Source organism: Lytechinus pictus, chromosome 2, assembly GCF_037042905.1.
Source record: "Lytechinus pictus isolate F3 Inbred chromosome 2, Lp3.0, whole genome shotgun sequence".
Classification (NCBI taxonomy): Eukaryota; Metazoa; Echinodermata; class Echinoidea; order Temnopleuroida; family Toxopneustidae; genus Lytechinus; species Lytechinus pictus.
In genome coordinates this window covers 62426011-62451359 of record NC_087246.1, presented here as the reverse complement: position 1 = coordinate 62451359, position 25349 = coordinate 62426011, and the positions used below count along the sequence as shown (strand labels likewise).

The window sequence follows — 25349 nt, the reverse complement described above, 5'->3', positions numbered from 1 at the left end:
CGAAAAATAGTTGAGAACAAGGGCTATCATAATTATTCAGGCGAAGAGGCATATGCTGTTTTTTGTGAATATTTGGTTAAACGTTTCACTTAATTTCCATCGGGCTGATACTAATTTATTTGACTTGGCAAGCGGGACTTATAACGTAATAGAATAGAGGCTGTTAATCTCTACACAATCATAATTACAGACAGACAAAAATTATACACTATTATTCTTTTTTTAAATCGTCCGAAAACGGGCGATTCCCCCTAAATCACTATTAAAGACGGTATTAGTCACGATGATCTGCCTTGACAAGTGAAATGAAGTCAGAACAAGGGAGAATATAGGCCTAATAATCCATTCAAAACCTGGTTGGCGCCACAGAACGATCCATGTCATGTGCTGTGTATGCTATCCGACCTTGTTCGGATATCAGATCCTGATGTGAACATTGTGAGCCGATTGACCTCTTGGCCTTTGAGATGCAGTACAAGCACATGGGATGGATATGGAAATGATTCAGCGGCGTTACGGGAGAAGCGGTGGGCTGGACGAGGGAGGTGATAAGTCGGCATGACTGAGCGCAGAGTAACTCTGCCAGAGTTTCCGAGTGAATCAAATGGGCCTATTACTCTCTTGTGGCAGATCGAGAATAATTAAAAAAGGAGACCGGATCACCTTCACAACACAAAGCTTAGCAATGATTGTAGAACATTTTTTAACGATTGATTGTACATTGTAGTCAATGCAATCAATCGTGTTACTGTTACTGGAAAGTATGGAAATTTATATATATGGCATAAACGCGATGAGCCTATATACAGACAGACAAACAGAGAAACAAGACCTATTCATTTACAACACTGATCTATTTTGGTGTTGTGGAGCTTGATAAATACTGATGATATTCGGATGATATCTAGGCTATGTTCACTTTCCCTTCTTCTTGGCCTCCGGCGTCGCATCGCGTCAGCCGTGTGAACACGGTTGTGATGTGACGCCTTTATAGAAGGATGGTACATTCAAGGAGTGGACCCAACTCCCTGGTACATTGTATGTAATTACGATAACTTACACACGAGACGGTACTGTTCTTACCAGCTGTGTGAAAACATCCTCAGAGATACATGTTGAAGAAGAATGGTCACACGATGACGCATAACTAAGATGCCATCACTATCGGGGACTCCCACATGGAGAATGATTTACGTATATACGAGCAATGGAAAGAGGTATATAGGCTGCCAAGATGACATTAGGGCAGGAGGGGGGGGGGGGATAATCAGACGAGGACACCCCTACCGATTTTTCTCAGACCACAGCTATACTAGTAGTCGGCTATTACAAAGTGTTTTAAAAAATATGAAAACTGACATTGTCATTTAAAAGGACAATAGTATTTAGATATTTAAAAACAATGTTTTGCTACAAACCCACAAAAACAGATAAACTTACAAAGAATAGTAATGTGACTCATTTAAAGGACAAGTCCACCCCAACAAAAAGCTGATTTGAATAAAAAGAAAAAAAAAAAACAAGCATAACTCTAAAAATTTCATCTAAATCCGATGTAAAATAGAAAGTTAAGACATTTTAAAGTTTCGCTTAATTTCACAAAACAGTTATATGCACATCCTGTTTTGGTATGCAAATGAGGATACTGGTGACGTCATCCACTCACTATTTCTTTTGTATTTTATTATAGGAAATATGAAATATTCTAATTTTCTCCCCATTGTTAAGGGACACATCGATTAATTCCTCCCTGAACATGTGTAATTAGCATTGTTTAATACTATATGGTTCAGTCAAGTTGGTCCTTATTGTCAAATGTGTAAAAAATTAAATATTGTATAATTCAAACAATAAAAAACAAAAGAAATAGTGAGTGATGGACACCATCGACTGCATATCACTGTTTTGTGAAAAATAAGCGAATGCCATAACTTTTTTATTTTACATCCGATTTTGATGAAATTTTCAGAGTTATGTTTGTTTGAATTTTCTCTATTTTTTCAAATCAACATTTTTCTGGGCTGGACTTGACCTTTAAGAAAGAACAGAGCAATCATAATATTGGCTCTAAATAGAGCGATCCATCCGTATCTTTTTGATGAGGAAGGGGGCAGAAGAAGAGAAGGGTAGACCGTGTTGGTCGAATAGGTCCTCCAAGGAAATAAACCAAACAAAAAGAAGAGAAAAAAGAAGAAAAAGAAGAAGAAGAAGAAGAAGAAAATGGGAGTTTTCGCCTTCACTACTGTGAAACTCTCTACAACGCATCGATTCCTTTGAAAATGCAATTAAACTCAATATGGAGAGCTGAGAGGCTTTTCTCGAAAGTTTGTGGACTGGGACAGCATTATCCGATTCCTAATGTTTGCTGCGGAAGAACAATTGCAAATATAATGTTGTCCAGAGTCAAGAGCTTCTGACGCTGTCCCGGTCCACCAACTATCGACAAAATCCTCTCAAAGGAATTGGTGCGTAGTAGAGAGTACTCCTAATGCGGAAAGTCCGGATTAAAAGTCTTCACGGTTTTTTGGGCGGCGCCCAGACCTGGATCCACCCTGGAACCTTGACTTAGTTCCACTCTCGTGAAATCAATACAAGTGATTCAAGTAACCTTTCATCACGGTGTTGAATGTTATTTGTGTGCATTCACGTGTCGTCTCGCTTCTCGAGTATGGTATCTTCTTCTAGGCATATTAATTCAAACGTAGGCTATTTACCTTCCCACTCCCCTTCCAATATCCAATTGTATTAAACTCTTCTAGGAGTCTTTGGCAAGTGGAGTAGATATCAACAAGAATGGTGGAGCTACACCCTGCGGTTGAGCTACCGCTCTCGACGGATGAACTGGAAGAGTTAGCGGAGGACATGAAGGATCGGGCGTATGCAATGGGGGTACTAATCCGCCCCTCCAAACACCAGACGATACATGGACCCATTACGCTGCTCCCATCCACCTTCCCAAGACTTCTCTACAACAAGGCAATGCAGTTACAGACCGATATTAATCTCCTTATGCTGGGGATCAGCAAAGACGATGAATTCCTATATGCAGCACTTAAAAGGTAGGACTACATTCTAAAGTGAATGAGTAAAAAAATAATCATAAACTATCAAGTGCAAATGTATTGAAAAGTCAAGTGAAAGTAATCAACATAAGAAATGAATGACATTCATTTCAATTAATTAAAACAATTGTCTTATATTTTACAGTGAGAGATCTGATGTCATGGGTCTGCCTTTTGGGCTTATATATTTTTTTTGCCAGGTTTGAAATATATAGAACTGTAGAATATCTTAATTTTATTTTTATCATAACTGTGAGTCGATCTCTGCATTTTATCTTGTTTATCAGCTTCTAAAGCTGCGATATCACAGTTCCACGATGAGCAATATCATATTTATATTATTTGAACAGAAAATATTCATGGTAATAGAATACATATGTACATGATTGCCCTTTTACGTCATTTTCGCTCATTAAAGTCCTTTTCAATGTGTTAGGAATCTATGGTAACTTCAAATGCTTATCCCATTTGGAGTCATTGTTTTGATGAAATATCCTGATAGGTGTTCTACACTACTGTAAATCTTAGCTGCTCCTAGTATCTGATTGGCTAATAAAAAAAAATAGTGAAAATTTTGCTGAATAAAACGTTTCATGAAAGCCTCCCTAAAACTATGATTATTTGGTTAAAAAATCATGTTCCAATCAGAAATAATAGTAATGATAATAATGAATTATTCTTATAGGCCTACACCAAACAAATCACAAATTTCATGGGGTAAACACATGTCCAGACCACAGATATCTCATGTCCTGAAAGAGTGTTTCCCCAAAATAATTTGATTATTTTTTGTATCTGGTATGTGTTTACACTTGGATCATATTTAGGAGACATTATTTGTTGTGATGTAAAAATTTGATTTGCGCCACATGCATGAGTGAAATTAATGAATCCAGATGCCAATGATGTAATAATCCTAAACGAGTTGCAGTAAATATGGTTGAATTAATAGCAAAATATTTTTTCTTTCATGATAGTTCTTTAATAAACACCTTTTAGTATCTATTCCAATGTTAATTTAATTAAAAAGCTGTTTGACATTCACTGCAACTCCCTATTTTGCTCTAAACTATTGCGTTAAAGCGTTAAGCCATTTTGATAGTTATACATTTTTTGTGATATATCTTTGCAGTTTGTAGTAACATATTGATTATTATTATTATTATTATTATAATTATTATTATAACTATTATTATTATTATTATTATTATTATCATTATTAGTATTAGTATTATTATGATTATTATTATTATTTATGGTTAATTTCAAATTGTATCTTGCATAGAGTGGCTATTGCACAGGATTTAAAATCCCTGCTTTTTTTTTTTTTTTTTACCTTTATCAAGTTAATCATTCTTTTAGTGGTCAGTCTACCGTCCCACAGACTCTGAACGCATGACTCGGGCCGAGGCCAAGGTCGGCAAAATTTGTCCACGAGGCCGGTTTCGATCACATCCCTGCCACGTTGTATATTCAAAATATACGCCTTAATTTCAAATATCTCTTTAGGCAATGAATAGATAATGAAAGCTATATTAAAATCTATTTGTGTAATTGGCAGTGTTGTTCCTGTTGACGAGTTCACAAGACGGCTTTATGAGATGCATTTACAGGTTAAAAAGGAAGGCTGCTTCAAGGTATGTATTTCTCATGAACTTCCTTATATTTGTACATTGAAGTATCTTACTCATGGACATATCTATTTTCATACAATTCCTTTTGTGTATCTTTGATTGCTTTTCTTAATAATTATGTGTCACTCAAGTATCTTTCAGTATATTTTGTCCGTCGGGAACTTTGGTTATTTTTTTGTGGCATGATTTTTTTTATTTCATTCATTCATTCAGTACAATAAAAGTAAAGCAGCGCTTACAAGATACTAACAACATACATCAGAGTAAAATAGCATAAATGAAGAGAAACGCAGGAATGAAATAGAACCAAAGGGACTCGATGGACGCTGAAATCCTTGCTCCATGGTTCTATAATAGTGTCGTGTTGTTCTGTTTGTTTATGCCATTTTAATACAATATTTAAATATTGATCACACTTTTTAGCCGTTGATAATTTCCTTGAATATTGATCTCCAAGCATGTTGCCAAGTGCAAGCTTTAATTGAAGTGTCTGTGAGTCCTGAAAATTCCCAAACTAAACTATTTCTTGAGCCAAAGTCATGATGGTGCGGCCCAGGGAATCAGCTGTGCCTTTAAAAACAGTCAATGAGAGTTAGCAATATGTTACAAATGTGCTATGACCATAGGTAATTGATAGACCATCCATGTCTGTAATGTGAAGTTGTCAGTTTGTTTTTGGCCCCCGCCCCTTGTTGACTTGCCAAGCTGATTCTCCATGACAGATCCGACTCGGACCATTGGACATAATATCGGTTTATTCTGGACGATAATTCAGAACGACAGCGTGAAACACTGGCAGTTATCAGGGTTGTGAGTGGGTTGAAATTTGTGTTGAAGCGGGAGACTAGAGTTATGCTATATTGTCCAACTATGGCTGTTTTTGTAGCGACAAAACGGGGACAAAAGTTGTTCCAAAGAAGGACGTAGAAACGCATCTCCATGGTTACTCCATGACCTGTTTTCCGTGCCTGTTTCCCACACCCATTTATCAAAATATTAATTTCATATTTATAAAGCTTACAAACATCAGGTGCTCAAGGAAGACAATCTTTAAAACTCTTACCTATATAAGCATGAATAAACTGTAGCCTAATTGTAACCATAACCGAGGGTTGTCGATCCATGTTTGGGAGGGGGGGGGGTGAAAATATTGAAATTTTCTCCAAATCTTTACCAAATTGAAATACAGTATTCTGTTGAAAATGAAATTTTTGTATGTTTAGTAGTATTTTTTAGGCCAAGTTTAATGGTTTTATAGTGCTTTCCAATGCTTTGAATTTTTTTTTTCCAAGTTGTCGAAATTATTGGGGAAGGGCAAATAAACGTTTGCTTCCTAATATTATCGTTGGGGCAGTGGTGTAATGAGCAAAAAAATGAGGGGTGAAAGCGAAGCGAGCGAGCAAAATTTCAACATTTTATTACAAAAATCTTATTTCGTAATGAATTTAGACATAATATTAGAAAAATATCATGTTTTGCCCTTCTCTCTTACATTTTCTTTCCTTTAAATTCTTGGTCATGAAATTTTTTTTGGGGGGTCAAGCACCCCCAAACCCCCCCCCCCATCTGTACGCCACTTGTTGGGGGCAATCGTCTCGGCGCCAATCATAACCCAAACCGTCACCGTTTTCCATATATACCAATGAATAAGGCCCTCGACAATAATGGTAATAATGACGATGATGACGTTAATATAATAATGATAATAATAATTCTACATAAATATGCAAAAATGATAATAATCCTAACAACGATAATAAAAGTAAAATGATTGGTAAAATATTCCACATCTGTTTTCAGCATTTTCTCTTGATATTGTTTCATGACAGCCAGTAACTTTATGCATCAACCGGACCGATTATATGCTAGACTGTTGTAAGGAGATCGATGAGGAGTCTTTCCTGGACCTATCCATGGTTGAGATTAACACAATAGCAGCAGGGTGTCCGGCTCTTAGTACAAGATTAGTCGATGTACATAGGTAAGTATGGAAATATGATGACAAGCAAAAAGAGTTAAGTGTTCATCCCCTCTCGGGAAGCACATCCCCGTAAAAATACCCGAATTCTGGCAACAACAAAGGGAAAAAACATGTCAGGTGGGGGCGCTCAGCCCCACCCAACCCCACCCCTTCTACGCTAGTGACAACAAAGAATTTCTGCTACCACTAATACTGCAGAGATGGGTGATAAATGTTGTCATAACTCAACATGGTACCTTTAAAGTGCGCTCCTGCTGCCTTGTCGGGACAAGAGGATCATATATGATCGCGCGAAGATGCCAAGCATATTTCCCAATTTTCTATAGAATGCCTCAATATCTCTTACTACACCACTGGGGGTATTTATGGCGTCCACCCACCTCCTGCCCCGTGTTGGAATGTCCAAACCAACTTTTACTTTTCGTAATTATATCAAAGATGACAGGCTATAAAAACACTATTCTTATTATTTAATATTTTCTATTACAACTATATGAATATGTAGGTTTTCTTTGTGTTTTTTCCCCTATGCTGGAGTTTCTAGATTTATTGACAAGTCAAATAGGAAGTTAACAACAGTTAAATATGCTACATGATCCAATTATTATCATTTGTGACGATTTGAGACGAAAGGCGTTGATAACTGAATAAAACATAACGAGGACATAAACACGTATAGAGTGTCAAAAATGCAGGGGGCATGCAGCTATTACAAACAAAATACTTGAGTGAATGGTAGCCAATGACATAAATGATATATGGAGTATGTTATCGAATAGTCTTTAAAGCTTTGCGCGTTTTTTTTACGAGAAGCTGATCAGATCAGAATTGCGACAAAATATATGATTTAGGCCGAAATCGTTTTTGTCTCGCCTGCATAGCAGAGCGAGACTATAGGCGCCGCTTTTCTGACGGCGCCGTGGCGGCGCGCGGCGGCGGCGTCGTCAACATTGAAATCTTAACCAAGGTTAAGTTTTTGAAATGTCATAACTTAGAAAGTATATGGACCTAGTTCCTGACACTTGGACATAAGGGTATTCAAGTATTACTGAACATCCTGAGTCCTGACTGAGTTTCAGGTCACATGACCAAGGTCAGGATTTTAGGGTCAATGAACTTAGACCATGTTTGGGAATCAACATCGAAATCTTAACCAAGGTAAAGTTTTTGAAATATAATCATAACGTAGAAAGTATATAGTTCATGAAACTTAGACATAAGGGTAAAAGATACTGCCTTAGTTTCAGGTCACATGACCAAGGTCAAAGGTTACTTAGGGTCAACGAACTTTGACCATGTGGAGTATTTGTGGAACTGTCATCATAACATTTTATGGATCTAGTTCATGAAACTTAGACCATGGTGTAGTAGGTTCATGCTTAGACATAAGAGCAATTAAGTATCCCTGAACATCCTGCCTGAGTGTCAAGTCACATGACCAAGGTCAAAGGCCATTTAGGGTCAATGAACTTTGATAATGAACTTTGATAATGTTGGGGTATTTTTGGAATTTTCATCATAACTTAGAAGGTTCATGGGTTTATACATGCTGTTCATGAAACATAGACATAAGGGTAATCAAGTATGTTTTGCACACGTCTTAGGCCTCGTGATCATGGTCAAAGGTTCATAATGGGTCAATGGACATAGTATTTTATTGTCATATGAGTGTTTTCTTTTGTGAATAATTATTCAATAGCTGTTTTCAAAGTCAGCACTGCTGCTATATCGAATCGCCTGATACAGGCGAGACTGCCAGAGGCGTTCCACTTGTTTAGATTTTTTTCTTGCTTTTTCTTTTTGAATTTATCACGTGCGGTCATTGAATTATCACCATAAACGATTCCATATGAATTTATATAAATGTATGCATTGGAAAGATATGGGTCCTAAGACCGAAGGGGGCGGAGATTATTGTCACAATGGCAAAAAAGGTAGCATCAGGGAGTTGAGCATCAAAACTGAGGCACCAAGCCAAACAACATTACGAAATATAGCCATCTGTTGAAATCTATCATCTTTCATCTGGGTCACCCTGTCTCAACGCGACAGATGATATGAGTATAATCGAATCATGAATGAACTAACTGCCCCAGTGGGAGAACCTAGGATTCTTTTTAAAGAAGGGGATGGGAGTCGATGTTGGCACCAAATGTAGAAGAGAGAGAACCACACCTCTATTTGCCAATATATATATATATTTATATGTATATATATATATATATATCTCAAAAATAAATAAATAGATTAATTAATGATTAAAAAATAAAAAATTAATAAAAATTAAAACACTCCTAAAATGGGCAAATTTAATTTCTGGAATGAAATTTGACTTGGAATAATTTCAGCTGATAGTCAGTATCATCTGACTAAAATTGACTAGGATTTCTTAGTTAATTTGAATTGGAGAGACAGGCATGAATTGAGGGTTGACTCAAATCAATAAAAACTAACGCGGAAACATGTTACTTGGATTCGAAATGAATTGACTCTATATAGCTGGAGGCATTTCTACTGCCACGTGATACAAGTAAATAAACACATAGAGATGGTGGCGACAACGACGACGATGATGATAGTGATCAACATTTATCATTTAATTTATTATCATAATTTATATTTTTAACCCTAAAACCGTCGGGGGGTGGTTGTTGAATTAACCCCCCTCGAGATTTTCCGCAACCAATCCGCTGCGCGAAAATTTTCAACTGTGTCACTCGCTGAAATTTTACTTTGAAGTCTTGCGCATCTTTTGGGACCAAATTTATGATGCCCGGGTATGCGGTTGCAAAATTACGCAACATTAGGTGCATGTCAGACCAAAAATTGCTCCAAAACGTGATTTTGTGTACAAAGTCAATGTAAATTGAGTTTTCTCATCTTATTCATAAAGATATGATTATTTATACTTTCATTAGCTGAAATTAATTGATTTTTGCTTAATATGCTTCAAAAAGGTTCTGCTATGAATTTGTCGAAGAAATAAAGAAAAACAGAAGGTCAAAAAAACAAAGAAATACATGAGAAATTCATAAAATAATAAAATACATAAGAAATTCATTTTTTTAACCCGATTTTTTTTCCATTTATAATTGTTAGAAATGGTATAAAGAATATTAAAGCCCAAAATTAGAACTCTAGGGGGGGGATTAGAGCAAAAATTATGATTTATGAGTAACTTAGCATGATTAATTCGTACCAAAAAAAATCTAATTATTTCGGAAAATCTAATCATTATTTCTTTCTATCATTTATCATCATCGTCATCAGTAAAAGTAATCGTAGTAGTGGTATCATTATTCTTCTTTTAATTATCTTTATTATTGTTGTCATTGTCATCGCTGTTAATGTGCTATCTTTCTTGTAATTATTTTCTTAAATTGAAGGTTTAGTTTAGAGCAGCTTGGTATGAGTAGAGAGAAGGTATTAGATCGTGTACCAGGCAACTATGGAATGGAAGGGGTAGCAGATGGGATGGTGACGACGTGGCGACTATACGGAGAAACAAAGTAAGTTACCAACATTCTTCTCGACTTTGCTGGAAAATATCCACTCTCCTCGCCAAAAAAATGTAATCGAAAACGGAATCAGATGCGAAACCAATTTATTATGGCCTCACTATATATATATATATATATATATATATATATATATATATACATAGGCGGATCCAGATTTTTGCGAAAGGGGGGGGGGGGCGCACTGCCGAGCGGCGCACACATTTTTGCACTTCACCGGCGCCATAAAAGAAAATGTTGAAAAAGGTGTATATGTATATATAATATATATATATATATATATATATATATATATATATATATATACATATAGATATGACTCATGAGATAGAGACACATATCTCACCAACAAATTAATGCGAGCGCGAAGCGCGAGCTGAAATTTTTATAGTATACTGACCTGAAAAAAGGTGCCTGTTTAGGACTGTTTGTAGTAACTCATGAGGAGGATACATATCTCACTACACAGATAATGCGAGTGCCGAGGGCGAGCTAAAATTTCTTTATATTCTGACCAGAAAGGTTTATATTCTAAGCATTTTGGTACCAATGATTAAGATGGGTATCTAAAAAAAACAATAGATGCGAGCGCGAAGCGCGAGCTTAAAATTTTGATATTTCGAGCTGAAAAAATGACAGTTTAATGGACGTTTTTAACAGAGAACAAGATTATATCCAACAAAAGATTATTGCAAATCGAAGCGGGAGTTCTTTTGATTAGAACTGAAAACGGGACATTCTATTCACATATATTTAATCATGAAAAGTATGGGGTTTTGCTGCAGAAATGATGCGAGCGCGAAGCGCGAGCTGAAAATTTTTATATTCCAATCTGAAAAGCGGACAATTTGCACGACTTTAAATAAAGAACGAGTTGTGTAGCTCTATCTCAGTTGCTGATTTCTGTGTAACATTACCATCTTATTTTATTTTTGCACATGCGGAACTATTGGGGGAGGGCAAAACGATATGTTTGCCCCCCAAACCCAATATTTTCATTGGTGTGGCGATCGCCCCCTGCCCCCCCCCCCCCCCCCAGGATCGACGCCACTGCATATACAATGATACTACAAGTCATGATGAATCATTTGTAATACATCACCAATCCAGGTTTATATATCATCATTCAATTTTCATGTACATGATGTTTAGGCCTATATACAGAATTATATATTGTGATGGTTTTCACTAAATCTAATGCAATTTGTAATGATGAGTAATTTTTATCTAATTACTTTGATGAAACTGGATATAATGCTTATGAGCTGAATTCAGAAAGAGATCTTTCAAGACAGAGCTTTGGAAAAAGTTCTCCAGTTTTATAGGTATCGTTATCTTTGTTTTAAACTTCTTCCTGAGTGATCAGATGAATAATATTTAACTTAATGGAAGATGAAAATAAATCAAATTTTGTGGCGCTAACATTTAAACGTTAAAACAAAGGTATTGACAAACTGTATTAATAATACATTGAAAATGATATTTAGTGGTTTAAGGTCTAACGAATATACGTCTGCATGGTTGCGTAATTATACACTCCCGGTATATATATAAGCAACGTTTTGGACTAAAATATAAAATCATCTTCATAAAACACTAGAGTAGCTGTCTTACACTAAAGGCCATAGAGGTGGCACAATGTGGAATGTGTAAAGAAGAAAAGTGACTGACTTTTTTTTTACTTAAGGACGTTCCACAGTTATGTTTGTGCGCATTATGATCTGCGCATATTTTACACTCTGCGCGCTGACGTCACAATGGATGAACAGGTGATAAATTAGCTGTGGGTATGAATGGATTTTTCTCATCATCTGCACTCTAACTGCAGATCCGATGCGTTATTTTATGAAGCTAAAAAACTTTAATTATTCCGTGGACCATTTAAAAAAACATCTACAATTTTAAAATACTTTACTCTGCAGTGCTGCCAAAAATCACGAATATGACCCCGAGTTTGAATAAATGGTAGAGTGGTTTTGATTTTTTCTTCTCATAGATACAAAGCATTTGGCGCATTTTTGGTGTTTTAAAAAGCACATTTGCTCTAATGAAAATGCTGATAGTTTGAAAACAAGCACATGAAGCCCTATTTTTTAATGTTTGCACCTCTTAGGTATACCTTCCTCTACAACTTTGCAAATTTTGGTGTAAATGCCATGGATTTTGAATAAAGTGCAGCATTTATTGTACTTTTGTAGTTTGTTATTGAAATTTCACTTTTTTAGATTGGGTTTTTGTTATGTTTTACGCCATTTTTAAGAACTGACAGTGCTGTTAGACTTAAAATTGCAAACAAATAGCACTATAAATAGATTCTCCATTCTAACGATACACTTATTAACTCTCTTGCGAAATTTGATGACTTTTTCATGTATTTTGACTGAGTAATAGAGGTTTAAACTCATTGTAGTGATCTTGCGAGGTCTAAAAATGCCAAATTCCTTTGAATGTGCAATCCGTAAGAACATTCATTCGGGTGAACTTTGAAGCTCCATAGCAAAAAATCAAGCACATGGACCTATGTTAATTTTTGCATATTTCGAATTCAGGTTCTAAAATATCTACATGTATGTGCGAAGTTTGTTGAAAATGACATGGATATCATTTTAACTGTGGAACGTCCTTAAGCATTGGAAAATAAGATCAACATTAAAGGATTTGCTCTACACTTTTGTATGATTCTGGGATTTCTTAAAACAACAAATTAAAGATTTCATGACATCTGGGGGCAACTGTCCCGCCCAGTCCACTCTGTAAGGGCATGCGATAAGCTTTGTTATTCGTTATGACCATTCAACAATCAAATGTATAACCAGCTAGGTGCCGCTGATCATTCTTTACCGGCGCCGATCAAGATTTGGTTGGCAATATAGGCCCTTCTTCATTATTCTACCGGCGCCTATTTATTGGAACCAGGGGACGCTGATCATTCTTGACCGGCGCCGATTTAAATTTAGGTGGCGCCGGTTAAGACAAAGGCAGCGCCGATTTGTCTTGACCGGCGCCGATTTAAACAAGTAGTGCTGATTATTTTTACAGACGTCACGTAAGATTCAGGCAGCGGCAATTCATAATCGACTGGCGCCGATTTAGATTTAGGTGGCGCTGATTATTCTTGACTGGCGCCGATTATCCTTGATCGGCGCCGGTTAAGAACTCAGGCAGCGTCGATTTGTCTTTACCGGCGCCGATTTATAACCAGATGGCGCCGATTTAGATTTAGGTGGCGCTGATTATCCTTGATTGGCGCCGGTTAAGACTCTGGCAGTGCCGATTTTTCTTGACTGGCGCCGATTTATAACCAAATAGCGCTGATTATTCTTGCCCGGCGCCGATTTAGATTAAGGTGGCGCTGATTATTCTTAATTGGCACCAGTTATATGCAGGCAGCGCACTGCTATTACCGGCGAAGTTGTTGAGAAAAAGGTAGTTTTCTTTCCTTTATTTTTATTTTTTCAAGCGACGCACGCCTTTTCTTTTTTTTACTTTTTTTTTGAGCGGCGCCGCTCAAATATTAGGGGGGGGGGGGCGCGCGCCCCCTGCGCCACCCCCTGGATCCGCCGATGATATACACCGTACTGCTAGATCGTAGATTTGACAAACCAGAATTTGGTGATAGGAATCAATTCGAGCCAATGACGTTTCTCAAATGAATGGAACTATTTTATCATTAGCATCGTCGTCATCAACATCATTAACATTTTGAAATTGTATTTTATTGTTTCTTTGCGATCTTCCTTCTTTCCTGTTCGCCCAATTTACAATAGAGCCGTCATAGTATTTGTTGTACGACCGGAAGAGAGCAATAAATTTGATCAGAGATGGATGGAGTACGGTATCAAGGACCTGGATGATCGGGTGAAGGTCATTAGAAGGACACTACCAGAGATAGGCGAACGAGCCGAACTACGGGGAGACGAGAGAAGATTATTCATGTGAGTTTGTCCAATTTTATCCGCCCCCCCCCTCATATTTGATTAGTAGACAAACGAAATGAACCTCATGAAAAAGTCACACAGTCACACACACGAACCCGACACCAGACCACCAATGACATACAATCAGTATGATATGAGACTTCACTGTACACCTGATGTATCAACCTTGAACAAAAGAGGTCCTGAAACAGTACCCAACTAAATTCCTCAAAGCCTTGGTCCCAATCCACTGTGCGTGTTTTTAGTCCGTACGTTTTTTTTTTTTTGGGGGGGGGGGGGGGGCATGGCCGCCACATTTTTCTGAAAAAAGGTAAGGAGAGAGTGGCAAGAGAAGGGAGAGAATACGTCAACTGACGTCACTCCCACGGCCGTGAGCGGTTGCGTACTGTGCTTACAACCACAATTACGATTTCCGTCCGATTGCCTCGTTATCGTTCAGAGCCTGTACTTAGACGTGCTGTTGACTCACGGCGTCCTTGCTCACTCGAAAGTTGGAAGTGCTTGTAGGTGCGATGAACGTTTGCAGTAGAGGGCACGAACACCACCCGTACTGGGAATGAATCCATAGCCAGCGAAAGTTCCTCATATACAGTAAAGGAACTACGTCGTGTCTGAGTGCTGCCAAATCCGTACGGAGGCGGTATACTCATCGACGTACGGATCCCCAAAAGTTTTCCACGTTTTTGCAAGTAGACAGCACGCACTTGCATGTATGGCCGGTCGGGACCAGGGCTTTAAAAGTGGAGCGAAAAAATACATACATCGATTGGTTCTATTTCATGCAAACTTCAGAGGTAGTTTAATTCGTCTCTTAGGGCATTATATTTGTCAACAAATGTGTCTCTTCTTCTCTCGAGTGAATGATAACTTCGTTCGTGTGCCAGAAAGTGGAAACACAATCAATATATATCCAAAATGCAGATGATAAAAGGCGACAATTAACACGTAAAATCAATTATGGAGTTTTGGAAGTTTACATTTTAATTGGCTCTCAAAGAGGTTAAGTTATTGTCTTCATTTTTGTGTGTTTTTAGTTCTCTGCGTTTGGATGTTCGCGCGTCGGTGTCGTCTATACTATCTTATGCTTATTTTTCTTTGCAGAGATGATATGGAAGTTGCGATACTCTATTTTCGAACAGGATATTCACCGATAGACTATCCGACAGAACTGGTATGATTTGTTTATTTTTCTCATGTTAGTGATGATTATGTATCAAAGTGATGATCTCCTCATCAACATTGTCATCATCATGGCCAGCACCAGCATTATCTCCAGGTGGTGGTGGTGGTGGTGGTAATGATGATGGTGATGATGATGATGATGATGATGATGTGTTGATGGTAATGGTGATGATGATGATGGTGATAGTGATGGTGATGATGATGATGATAATGGTGGTGGTGATGATGATGATGATGACTGATGATGATGATAATGATAATGATGGTGATGATGATGGTGATGATGATGATGATGTTGGTAATGTTGTTAGTGATGATGGTGGTGGTGATAGTGATGATGATGGTCATAGGGATGGTGGTGGTGGTGATGGTGGTGGTGTTTACGGTTATTATGATGATGTTATAGGTGGTAAGGATCAATGTGTTAATAGGTAAAATTGAATGGTGTCATTTACACAGATTGATGCACTAGTTGTATTAAACATAAACATGTATTCCTTCAAAACATGTTTTAGTCGAAGATATTTCATTAAAAAATGTTATGACCATTTCATAATCTACATTAGATGTGAACAAACCTTTAATAGATGTGTCTGTCATGGTTTCCCGGGGGCCGTTTCATAAAGATGTTCGTAATATAAGAGTGACTTTACGAACGATTGGTGATTCTTTCTTGTGGTAAATGACATTCACCATTATATGTTCATTGGTGATTATTTAGTGTGTAAGAACGGTTCACCAGTCGTTCTTAAAGTCACTCTTAACTTACGAACAGCTTAATGAGACACCCACCTGGGGCTTCTTTGTTCTTTTATTGAATTCATTATTGGAAGAAGGACTTTTTCATAATATTAAACTTGTAATTTGTTTCAAATTTCTGTTCTAGGAGTGGAATGCCAGGTTAATTGGTGAAAGGTCGAGGGCAGCCGTGTGTCCATCTGTGGCTATGCAGTTGGCGGGGACCAAAAAGATTCAACAAGTTCTTTACGACCCTGGATCTATCGAACTCTTCATTAAAGGAAAACAGAGAGTCGATGATGTGCGAAGCATATTTACAGGACACTATACTCTAGATCTTGTAAGTAACCAGGAGACGTATTATCATCTTTGATGATGATGGTGGTGATGATGATGATGATGATGATGATGATGGTGAATGATTATGACGATAGTGTTGATGAATGAAGATAATGGTGAATATGATGGTAATGGTGATGATGATAATGATGATAATGGTGAATATGATGGTGATGATGACTATGTGTATGGTGAAGACAATGGCGGAGGTGCTGATGACGATGAAGACAACGATGATGATGATGAAGAAGAAGATGAAGATTAAAATGAATATTAAAGCGATGATGATGATGCTGATGCTTATGAAGATGATAATGACAATTCACAGCGATTATATTTTCAGTGGTTACTGTCCTGATAAACTCTGGACTGAATTTGAATCCTTACGATTTATTTTCAAATCCTCATTCCGATTTAAATGTTAATTCTCAATGCCATTTGGTTTGGTCACTATGACCACCGCCAAAATAGATTCATTTAAATCCATGAAATAAATAGAATCGAACGTTCAATGTTATTTTTTAAATATATTCACTTTGCCTCATGCTATTTCTTTGAACAAATTGAAAAATAAATACCTTGAATAAAAAAAAAATAAAGCAAAAATAGTCTGAAAAAACACTCTCACCATTGAGAAACCAATCCAAAATAAATAGACATCCATTTACGAATTCGGTCCTTGATATGTAATCACCGGCGGCATTTCCAGATTTTTTTGTTTGTTCTCGAAACGGAATACAAAATCTATTTTCTCTTTTTTTTAGATAAACAATTGAATTTTTTGTTCTATTCACAGACACCTGCTGGTGATGAGGCTGCTGAGAGAGCTATTGCAAACCCGATGAAGTACGTCATGAAACCACAGAGGGAAGGAGGAGGTAATAACATTGTCACATCGGCGAAACCCACTTCGTTGTGACTGTAGCATTTGAATCAACTTGTTAATAACAGATTATTAAGCTGGCGAATTGATTTATTGGTAGGGTCATAGTAGGCAGTTCATCTTCTGGAACCTGAAAGTATAGTTTAAATTCATAATTTTAAGAAGAATGTTGGGTCTGGAGTCTTAAGTCTGACATGACATACGTTCTCGATGAAAAGTTTGGGTCAGAGATTAGTATCGGACGCCAAATTGAAAAATCTGACGAGCGATTCAAGTATTGACTGGGTCGCTTTGGTCGTCCGATTTCCCTTTTCTTCTCGATATTGAAATCGAGAGGGCTTATCCAGATAAGACTTAATGTTTGCAAGAAATGTTGTATATGTTAATTTGCTTCTTCCTTAGAAAATCTAACTACTGTGGCCAGTTTTAAAAAGCGTCAAAGCCTCGTAAATGGTTCTTTTGAGAGGGACGTAGAGGGGAATAGAGGCAGGCCCAGAATTATCGGGGGAAGGGAATGTCGAGAACGGGAGTCGAGTGGAGTAAAGTTGCAAGATTGTTATGGTAAAATATAGTATTGAGTGGAGAGACGTTGTTAACATTTAAAAACAGAAGAAGATAATGATAGATTGGTAGATGGATTCATCTGTAGGCATCTATTGATTGCCTCCAAATACTTGGATTTTCATGAAGGAACAGATAAAAGAATGTTCACCGACCAACAATGTTTATGCGCTATTTATTTGGCGCAGGTAATAATTTGTTCGGGGAAAAGATGAAGGAAGCGCTGGTGAAGCTTCGTGGATCACCGGAGAGGGCGGCGTACATGCTAATGGACAGGTTCAACTCTCCGGTCAATCATAACTATTGCATGAAGTGCGGAAGCTCGGATCTAGAACTCATGACTGTGGCCAGCGAGTTCGGTCCTTTCGGAACGTTAGTAAGGTAGGAAAACAAGTTAAGGGAATTGAAATTGTTCAAGGGCCTGATGCAAAATTCAAGTTTTGTTTGTTTGCAACTGCTTATGCAACGGGCCCCTGTTAAGATAGTTTTCTGATTTTCATGTAATACCAATGAGAGAAGGGGCGCGGGGGGGGGGGTTAAACGAGAGTATTTGATAAAACACTGTTTGCCCCCCCCCCCATCAATATTGATTGACACTACACAAAAGAAAATAATACATTTCTGGTTACTTGTGTCCAATTTACCATACTCGAAATTGATCATAATCCAACGTTTTCTTACAGTTACAACAATGAAGTGGTGTTCAACAAGGCAACCGGATACCTGTACCGTACTAAAGACATTAAACTCGATGAAGGAGGGTTGATGGTCGGGACGGGGTTCCTAGACACACCCTATCTATCATCTGCAGAGGTCATCTGTCCTGCAGCAACCCAGAATGGATTTGGCGAACATTAAACTCAAAAACTTCAACCTTGAAGATATGAGATGTTCGGGATTAAATTCTTGGAGAGGACAACTCCCATTCGTCTACTATAGTAATCTACTAATTTTCCAATGTTAAGTATTTAGCTGTCTGCAGAGAGAAATTGTGTCCGGCTATTTGATTATCTATGACTTCACAGGCCTTTTCCCTTCCGGGTATCTTGCCATCTAAGTTTTAATGAGAAGTAATTCCCCTATATATATATATATATATATATATATATATATATATATATATATATATATATATATATATATATGATTATGATTACACAGTATAATATATATATTTTGTTCAAGATTTTTTTTGTCAGTTGTTGGGACACTGAAGGGACTCTGCGATAATCGTACGGTGTTCGTACATTAATGCAGATTTTCCTTGGGGCATGAAAAGATTGCAAGTCTACAGTACCGAGCTCTGTCTATAGATCTCGGCACGAAAACGTATGGTATCGTATAATCTATGCGCAGAGGCCGAGAGGACCGGTATTATGTACGATATATTTCCGATCTCCACACAGCCTTTGTATGGCTATGCCCGCGTGCAAGACATCTTTTGATGCTCGTATACGCCGTAGACCATCGTCATATACAATACCAGTCTCCAATATGCATTAACAAGAAAATAAATATACTTATATTTAGAATAATTGAGAAAAATCATTACCATTGCATCGTAAGTCACGGCTATTACACAGGGGCGTCCATCCATTTTTCAGATTGGGGGGGCAAAATCATGAATCAACGTTCCAAAGGCGCTTGATCACACAAAACGAACAAACTCACCCACACACACATAGGCCTATATTTTATATATTTGCATATATATATATATATATATGACTCACGAGAAAGAGACACATATCTCACCCTCACCAACAATGCGAGCGCGAAGCGTGAGCTGAAATTTTTTAGTATGACATGAAAACAGGAAAATTGTACCTGTTTAGGTTTGTTTGAAGTAACTCATGAGGAGGATAGATACATGTATCTCACTAGAGAGCGAGCTGAAATTTCTTTATATTCTGACCTGAAAGCTTCATTTTTGGTACCAATGATTAAGATTGGTATCTAGAAGAACAATTTTTATATTTAGATCTGGAAAAAAAAGACAGTTTAATGGACGCTTTTAATAAAGAACAAGATACAGTGGCGTAACTACGGGGGGGGCATGGGGGGGCACGTGCCCCCCCCCCCAATCGGCTGACCAAAAAAAAAAAAAAAAAAAAAAAAAAAACGGGGAAAAGGAGAAAAAGAGGGAGAAAGGAAGAGAAACGAAGTGGGAAAGAAGACATTATTGTTCATTATAATGTTATATTATTTCATAATTATGTTATGTTATATTACATAAGAAACATTTTTTTTCATAACTTTATGAAACGTAATTTGCTCAGGGCCTATGTCCTCATTGTTCCTGGTGCTCGCATTGTCTGTTTACCGAGATATATCATCCTGTTATACTAAAACCTCCCGTTTTCAAGTCAATATACACCAAACTGCCAAATATATTTCCTCGCACTTCGAGTTATTGTTTTATTTACAAAGTATGCTTCTTTTTCATGACTACTTAAAGTGATTGCCCCATTTTAAGGTCTTGATATAAAACATTTCCTGTCCGTGCTTACGTTCGCAGTAGTGGATTGGTGAAATATGTCTGCTCTCCATGGATTCCTAGAATCAGTCCTTAAATGTCCCTCTTTCTAATCTTTAAGGTCTTGATATAAAACATTTCCTGTCCGTGCTTACGTTCGCAGTAGTGGATTGGTGAAATATGTCTGCTCTCCATGGATTCCTAGAATCAGTCCTTAAATGTCCCTCTTTCTAATCTGAATATCAAAAATGTTCAGCTCGCGCTTCGCGCTCGCATCATTTGGTTAGTGAACTACGTATGGTCTTCGTGAATTTCTACAAACAAGCCTTAAAATGCCCCTCTTCAGCTCTTCGCGCTCGCAAGATTTGATTAGTGAGATGGGTATGTTAATCATGATTACAAGTGCTTTATGTGCATGTTTAGATGTAATTCTAACAAAATCAGCAAGCGCTTATTGGCACTCGCATTAGATGACTATGGTGAGATGTGTATACTCTTAATGCATTCCTAAAATATAGTCCTTAAAATCTTCCTGTTTTGGGGTCAATATTTACAAAAATTTCAGCTCGCGCTTCGCGCTCGCATTATTTAGCGAGACAGGTACATATCATGATTACAAGAGATTGATTATAATGTCCCTTTTTAGGTCTAAATATCAAAATTTTTAAGCTCGCGCTTCGCGCTCGCATTATTTGACCAGTGAGAGACATATCCGTTTAATGGCACTGTCCTTAAAATGTCTCTATTAGGTAAACCTGGCAGCTGGGCGCGCGTCGCGCGCTCACTTAGTGACTAAAAACTTTTGCTGGTGCCCCCCCCCCCCCCAATGCCGTGACCCACGGTACGCCACTGACAAGATATACATCCAACAAAAGATTATTGCAAATCGAAGTGGGAGTTCTTTTGAGGTTTAGAACTGAAAACAGGACATTCTATTCACCTATTTAATCATGAAAAGTATGGGTTTTCACAGAAATGATGCGAGCGCGAAGCGCGAGCTGAAAATTTTTATATTCCAATCTGAAAAGCAGACATTTTGAGAACGATTTAAAATCAAAATCGAGTTGGTATCTCAATCTCGCTAGCTGATTTCAGTGTAGCATTACAATCTTATTTTGTTTTTTAGTTGCACATGCGGAATTATTGGGGGGGCAAAACGATATTTTCATTGGTGGGGCGACGCCTCTGTGATTACAGAAAAAAACTTCGTGGTGCTACAAACGCAATAAATGCCTTCAGCGCTTATTAAGTCGTCTGTTTTAAATATACCCTATATAAAAAAAGAGAACTGCAAATTCAACCCAAAGAGAACCCAAATTCTGTCGCCGACGGGGCGAAAATGTAGGAAAAATAATTTAGTTCCCAGACTGAAGAAAATGATTGCATTATTTTGTGTGGATCGGTTTGGTTTTGGAGTATGGCGGCAACATTATACAGGTATATGAAAAAAAAAGTTCTAGAAGAATATGACAGCCATCGATTATTGCCATCTATATACGGAAACAAGAAAAAAGAAAAGAAAAATGAATATATATACGCCTATACTTGTCATATTTTAATATTAAATTAATGGTATACACCTCTTTTTTATTTTTTATCTCACAGCATACGCACCAGTGCAATAATATAATTGAATTTTAAAAACATATTATATTGTCGGCGCGCGGTTGTTATATTTTATTTATAAATACGTTTTATATAAGAATTTCAATTATTTTAATCATGGTATAACTTCAATCTATCTCAGGCAATGGATATTATGTCGTGTAAGGAATAGTAACAAAGAGGCTAGTAGGTAGATAGATATGAATGAGTATCTTTTTTCTTCATTTCAAGTTAATTAGTCTGAAGCGTAAAATTATGTTGGAAGACGATTAACATTTGTGACAAATAAGTACAGCTGTATGTCCAGAAAGTAAGTCTCTAAACTTCGTGAAATATCCTGATTCTTTGTTTTCTTCATAATATAGATTATGATAGTTGAGAGAGAAAAAATATGAATGCAGGTCTATGTTGAATCACGTTCATTGTACAACTTTTCGTGTTGTAAATATTATCACATTGTTATTTCGTCGAAGTCACGTGTTATATATGCTTTATGTAACTGCAGAGTAAGTTTACATGACGTGCTATTGTTAATCTACATTTAATGTTTAATGTTTAAGACTGTTATTTTCGATTAAAACAAATTATCGTTCGGATGAACGCGGATTTTATCTGTTATACGTTAAGTAGAAATATCATATAGAAGGCACTTAGGTCCGTATTCTAAACTTAGGGTTAATTTAAACTCTGGTCGCAAACATGAAAGATTCAATTTGACAGCAAATTTTGGCGGTCACTTCGGGGATGATAAAAAGAATGGTTTTATTCTCCATTAAAGCTCTGAAAAACCCAAAATAAATACTACAAGTGGTCTTAGTTAATCTAGATTTCAAAATACGGGCCTTAATATGAAGTTTTGTTTCATGTCGTATGAAAGAAATACTGTACATTTTAAATAGATTTGTTCATCTATTTTATCAGGGACTATTGATTGAATTATGCGGCATGTCATGAAAATAATATTGCACAGACAGTTGGGACTATTGATTGAATTATGCGGCATGTCATGAAAATAATATTGCACAGACAGTACTATTTATGAGCCCCAAGCATCAGCAGGAGTCTATATTGTGGGATGGCTATAATATATAGGGGTCGAATAGCCGAAAATAATGTGCCTTATCAGGAATGCATATAATAGCCGTAAGGACACCGCATATCTTACGACTGGTCTACGGTCCGATTGGAACAACTCGCATATTTCTCATTTTCTGAAAAATGTGAATGAAAATGAACTTTTATTTGTGGTCGAAATGAACTGAAAGAATACTAATATAATAACGTTGGATGATTGCAAGCCTTTATATTGGAGTAAAGGCCAAATTAGTTTCATGTCGTAGGCAGTCGTACGATTGCTATGACGTCATTACGACTATGTGATTTGCTTTTACTCTAATAAGGATGATATAGCAAAGTCACGTATTTGAACATATTAGGTATTCGTTCGATTATTAACATTACACAGTAAGATATTTCATGTCTCAATAATTACATCAAATTCTACTACGTTTTATTCCAATATCGGGTGGCATACCAATTGTAAGGTGTGCGGTAACCATAGAGATATATACTATCTCTATGGCGGCAACCTTAATATTATTGTTGACGTACAATGCTGAAGTACTATATTAACTATATTGATGTTATTTTGCTACTTGTGTGTGTGTGCGCGCGCGCATGTGTGTGATTCCCTGCGAGTTTATATGAGGAAATATCGGTCCCTATATTTGTATTTGCAATACTAAATCAGTAGGCCTAAGATATATCTTGTTCCACATACTACATGTAGTAAGAGTCCTACTTTATGATTGGTCAAACGTAAATCATACGTGGTTAGGCCTAACTGAAGTTTTGCGAGTCACTGAATTAGGAAATAGAAGTTCGTCAAGTCACCGTCATCAAAATTTGGTCATTTTGTTTATTGCTATCGAATACTTACGAAGTTACGAGGAAAATATCTTTTGAAAGTCAATTATCCAATTTGAGAAAAATTGCAATATTTTTCCTTATGTATTGGAAGTGTTTTTATACAAATTTTATTCGAAATAGATCCTTTTCAGCTGTGCCTTTGAATCACAACATTTAATGTATTTTTGTTTACGATACGAGCAACTTTCATGCTGTTTAAAAAAACCTCATTGAATGTATCTTTGTGCTGAGTTGTAGTGTTATATATCTATATGTGGTATCATCTGAATTGTATATAGCTTAAAATTGTAGAAATTGAAATACTTTATCAATTTCTTCATTCATTATATAAGCACTATGTGCTTGAAAATACACAAAATATTAAATGTATATTTTTGTGGTATTTTGAAGTGTTTACAATTGTTTTTTGTACAAAGGACTTGGTAAATAAAAAAAACAACCGACATGGTGCCTTTTTTTTAACTACGGGATTAATGTGTTTTACGTGTCCTTTCTTTAGTATACTGTTAGCACGTCACTGCCTCAGGCCACGCGATCGAATCAATGGTGTAGAGATAAATGCTGGAATAACAAAATTGAAATCCCTTCATGAATTGCAAAAGATCTCTTTCACGAACTTTTTTTTATTTCAAAACCCTAAATAAATATGACATTCATAAATTACATATAGCATCTGTGATATTTCGTACTATTCATAACATAATTCAATGGTGTAGAGATAAATGCTAGAATAACAAAATTGGAAACCCCTTCATTAATTGCAAAATAAAATTTGAAGAATCTGTACAAACTCCCCTTTTAGAGCTCCTTCACGACCCTTGTTATTTCTTCCCAAAATTACAGATATAGCATCAGTGATATTTCGTACTATTTATAACATAATTCTTGTAAAATATCCCCATGTTTTTAATAAATCATTCCGTTCATATTCACAATACTCGTTCAAGTAATAAATGTCATTATCCCAAGGTTAAAACACATATTCTCCTAAATTAATTAAGGCACTATATGGCCCACGCATTTGGAATAATCTCCCCGATGAAATTAAGTACTTAAACAATAACGTCTTTTAAATTTAAGTTGAAAAGGAATATAAATGAATATGTGAGGTAATTTGTGTTTTCTTCTTGCCGAAATCTTACACGTTTACCGCACCCCTTCTTGTATGTTTTCTGGTGTTTTTTTATGCTGTGTGTACTTTTATTCAATGTCGTTATTATATATACATTTAATTTTAATTCAATTAATTGGGAACTTCTATTGACAGGGTTTTTTTTACAAACTTTTCTGTAGTTTCCTTTCTTCTCCAATATTATTTATAATTCCTGTACATATTTCATTTTTTATGCTGAGAGGAAATAAACAACACTGAACAGAAAGAAATAAATACACAGCAAAAGCTGTGGTGTTGATTGGTGTACATAGAATACCACACCAATAATTTTCTAAGGTGTTTAATTTGGTGTTAGTTCATCACCTTTGGTTGTTTCTTTTACACTCTTT

The 25349-nt window shown here is 36.6% G+C and overlaps 1 protein-coding gene across 1 annotated transcript; it reads left to right on the top strand.

The window, feature by feature from the left end:
* Positions 1–2516: 2516 nt before the first annotated feature.
* Positions 2517–18910, top strand: LOC129253838 (glutathione synthetase-like). Its single transcript, XM_054892266.2, has 10 exons — positions 2517–3059; positions 4624–4699; positions 6526–6677; positions 10064–10186; positions 13963–14130; positions 15235–15304; positions 16202–16393; positions 17189–17270; positions 18025–18217; positions 18520–18910. Exons 1-10 carry the CDS (start codon positions 2794–2796, stop codon positions 18692–18694), a joined length of 1497 nt encoding a protein of 498 aa, XP_054748241.2. The 5' UTR covers positions 2517–2793; the 3' UTR covers positions 18695–18910.
* Positions 18911–25349: the final 6439 nt, after the last annotated feature.